At 32.8% G+C, this 4122-nt stretch overlaps 1 protein-coding gene across 1 annotated transcript in view; it reads right to left on the reverse strand.

The window, feature by feature from the left end:
• Nucleotides 1-339: 339 nt before the first annotated feature.
• The window catches only part of Smp_138660 (long-chain-fatty-acid--CoA ligase), a gene marked incomplete at both ends in the record, with an annotated part of 5829 nt that continues 2046 nt past the window's right edge, over nucleotides 340-4122 (reverse strand). Inside the window, 2 exons of the mRNA XM_018792591.1 lie at nucleotides 340-642; nucleotides 927-1721. Coding sequence (XP_018644202.1) covers nucleotides 340-642; nucleotides 927-1721 — 1098 coding nt within the window. The remainder of the gene's footprint in view (nucleotides 643-926; nucleotides 1722-4122) is intronic.

Genomic DNA, 4122 nt, shown 5'->3' on the forward strand with positions numbered 1-4122 from the left:
CTATTCTTTTATGCTATGCAACGACAAAACGAATTGCTACCAATAGTTTGTTCCCAAAAAATAGAGATAACATTAGTATTTCTGGCACTACAACTATTCTGTTCCAATTTATGTGAAATGAAACTCATATTATCACTATACAATATGACAATGAAATATCCTAACGAACAAAAACATAACTCTTTCACAGTAGAAAGTTACTAATATGGTTATTTAAAAAAAGTTAATACAATGGTGATTTGTACAAATAGGTTGTCAAGTAAACAAGTGAAAATTGTTTTACAAAAATATCCCCATAAATCGACAAAAAGGAAAAGAAATAAGTGGAAGTTCAAGTGATTATGTACATTCGACAATTTTCAATAAATTTTGACGTAGATAACCATCCGTTTTACGTGACAAAGGCAATACTAATTTGGATAATTGATTTAAAATTCCTGAACCGGTTAGTGAATTTCCACAATTTGCTTTAGCCCACGTATCTGGGAATTCGACTGTCTGACACAAGTTAATCTCACCAGATTGTTCATTTGAACTGGTATTTGTTGATAAATGCCTAAGCAGATCACTATCGAAATATATACGGCTAACTCCAGTCCTTCGTAAGACATCAATACCGTTGGCACGTCTCTTCAATGGAATCTAGGATTAACAAATTTATGAAATAAAGATTTAGACAATTGGCAACCTTAATGGTGTAACTGAATATCTTGGAGTATGACAACGATGAGTAACTTGAGTATGGAAAAAATGTTAACAGTTTATAGAAGTAGTGAAATCTTAATATGTGGTCAACAATTACGTGTTTAGATCAACAGAATGTCAATTAAAGACAAATTTGAAAAATAAAATACACTAGTAAACATGAAAACTTCGATAACTTTTAATTTTGAAAAGAAAAACAAGTTTATTGAAAATACACTCACAATATCTTGATGTCCTATACCAGCGATGAAAGTTCCAACACACTGAACATAATCTTGTTCATCTGATTTATTGGCATCTAAGGATAATTTTTGTCCGGCTGATTCAATTAATTCTTGCCATGGCGTAAACAAACTGTCGTTTGATTTCTCTGAATTTAATAAATCTGAATTAGCCTGATCAGTTGTATTTTCTGAATATTCTCCGAGCTCGATAGGATCGGCTAAGTCATTAATATCCCAATTTTCCGGGCCTGTCATATGTTGCCTGATTTGAGTGGACAAAGCTTCTAAAGAGTCTAGATTAATATTATTATTTAATCTATTTTGATAAGTGCTTTCATCTTTTTCAGCCGCCAAATGATTCGAATTCGCATTATTATTACTATCAATGTTATCATTACTGTTATAGGTACTATCACGATTCTTTTTGACTGACAATTCAGCTTTACAGGTTAATTCATTATTACAACCCAGAGAGGTGTCTGACGACAAAGTATTGATCATAGAAGGAGGGAGTATCAAGTGCAATTCAGTATCCGAAACATCTTCACACTTTAATCCATCCAAAAGTTCACAAAGAGCGTGAGATGTCTGCAGTTTTCGATCTTTGTCCTTAGGTAGAAGACAAGGAGGATGAGAGGGAGAACTCGAGGGATGATGAGCAGACTCAATACAAACTGGAATGCTATTAGTTGACTTCCGACTTGGACTAGAAGAATCGTGAACTTCATTTGTACTTCGTCGATCACGTTTTGGCAACAGAGGTGGGTGTATGTCTGACTGGGATTTCGGTAACTGCGTTCAAAAGGTAAGTTACGAGTAATGTATATATTGATATATGAGTACGAAAGGCAACAAAATCATATTGTACATATTAGTTATTTAAAGAAAGAATAGAAATGTTGTACTTCATATTGCGTTAAACACTTATCGGACTAATGTGTAAACGATTTCAAAGAGAGTATAGATGAACTAGCTATAAATAGGGTAACTATTTATTTTTTAGATCTGAAAACGTATTTAATGGCTTGGAATATATGTTTGGTGAAACACGATCGTAGTATACAATATGTGAGAGAGGCATCATAAAGAACAGAAAACCGACAGATACTTCAAGCACTAATTCCAGTAGGTCGTCGATGACATTTGAATATCGGTGTGTGCCAATAGATGATATGTCACACGATTGCTGATCACGTTCGTTTAGTCTTACACTTAGGACATACAAAAAAAAATATCACAAAGATTATGTGGTTGAATGCTTCCATGATCATTTATTCGGGGATTGGGAATAAAAGTCATAGGCTTTACAACTTACATTGATCAGCGAATTTCTAGTTAAATTTCTAACGGAAGTATGAGGATATATGATTTTACTAGTCTGAAAAATGCTCTTTTCATATCATGAAGACTAGATAAATGTCTTACAACAACAAAATTAGAGATGTGGGGTTTAAATATTTGGTCATTGTGTATTGAGAAGGAGGTCTTAATTCAGTTCCACAAATATCAGTTCGGAAATTTGAGTAGTCTGTTAAGTCGGTACAATAAAAAACAAGTCAATATGAAATACATAAAAGTGAACTTGGTTACAGAGTTTAATTCTACTTCATGTGGCCAAGTTTAAGTTCATGGTGACTTAGTCTTCCGAGTTAACGCGTCATGCCTTTGCTGTAAAACTAAAATTATAATTATTATTTAGTATAGATGACTGGACTATGTATTCGTTGGGGTATTAATAATGAAAATTATCAAGTTTATCTGGAAATAAACAACCAATTTATCATAAACTGCAACAGAACCAAATACAATTGTTACAAAACACTAGTTATATTTTAAAACAGTGATTGATCTAAGAAGAATAAACACTAGATTCTGTGTACGGATGGCATTGAAAAGTCTGCATAATAGATGCGTCAAGTAAACAAAAAAGTACGAATGCTAGTTTTTTTGAAGTCAGGAGACATTTAATCTAATACATATATATTACGTATCACATAGTTGAGAGTAATAGCTAATAAACACTGAGCATGCAGACAAAAGATGATCAGATTTTCCAGTAAATGTGAAAGATGTAAACTGAATCGAGTAAAACTGAGCTATTATCACTTAGATCCTTTTACTCTGCCAGTTAGAAAGTTAAATAAACTAACGATTAGAAATGTATTTCCGGAGGAATCATGAAAGTAGAACATAATACTAGCATAATAGTTAAGAATAGTTACCTTAAACTACTTTTTGGAAGGAATTATTACTGTTAGTGTTACTAAGATGTACTTTCAATGTGTAATTAACACTAAATGATACGATCTGCATGCAAAAAGATAGAATAGTCGTGCGAATTCTTCTAGTTCTGTCATTAGTAGATTGTTCTATGACTAATCTGGAAAATGGTCGGTGAATTTTAACCATATTGAGAATATATTGGGAATACTTTTATTATTTGTAATTTTACAGATATTCATTAGCTACCATGTAGCAACAAAATTTATCTTTGAGTTAAAAAGTGGACTAAATTTGCACTTCTTTGGTGTTGAATTAACAAGAAAACCCGATGAGACAACCTATATTTACCAGTGATCTAGCAGACAAACTATCATATATGACCACTTCGATATACAATAGTCACTCCAGCTGTTTTTGTACAGTCAGTCGTCTAACGCGTATTCTAAACGGGACACAAGAATACTATAAAATACGGTTAAAAAGAAAGCAACATAAAGTGCAATAATAGAATATCTTGTCTAAATCGATTGTCCTATTAAAGTAGCCTCAAATCCTCTCTGTTGACCTCAGCCTAGTCAGAATACCTAAGTTCGTTAGATGCCATTCCACTGGTCTACAGGCTCATTCAGTCTCATGACTAGGTTTAGGTCCATTCAACAGTAGATTGCGACCAATACTATCTAGTTTTACAAAGTACTTGTTTAACTTGATTTCGTCAGTCATAATTTTGAATACGTTGAGCATTGGGTAGATTGTTATAAATAAATTAATATATTTGTAATATCCCAATGAGTAGAAAAATGAGATTACAGAACTCTGACGGGGATAATTGTAAATGACCTTTTATAGCACTAGAATAATCATCATGACAATGCTGATAATGATGAAATTCATAAGTTCGATGATAGTATTACTCATATCTCATCACCTATACACACCCCCGAAGCTACCATTACTATTTCCAACAATG

The sequence above is a fragment of the Schistosoma mansoni genome, assembly GCF_000237925.1.
Source record: "Schistosoma mansoni, WGS project CABG00000000 data, supercontig 0246, strain Puerto Rico, whole genome shotgun sequence".
Classification (NCBI taxonomy): Eukaryota; Metazoa; Platyhelminthes; class Trematoda; order Strigeidida; family Schistosomatidae; genus Schistosoma; species Schistosoma mansoni.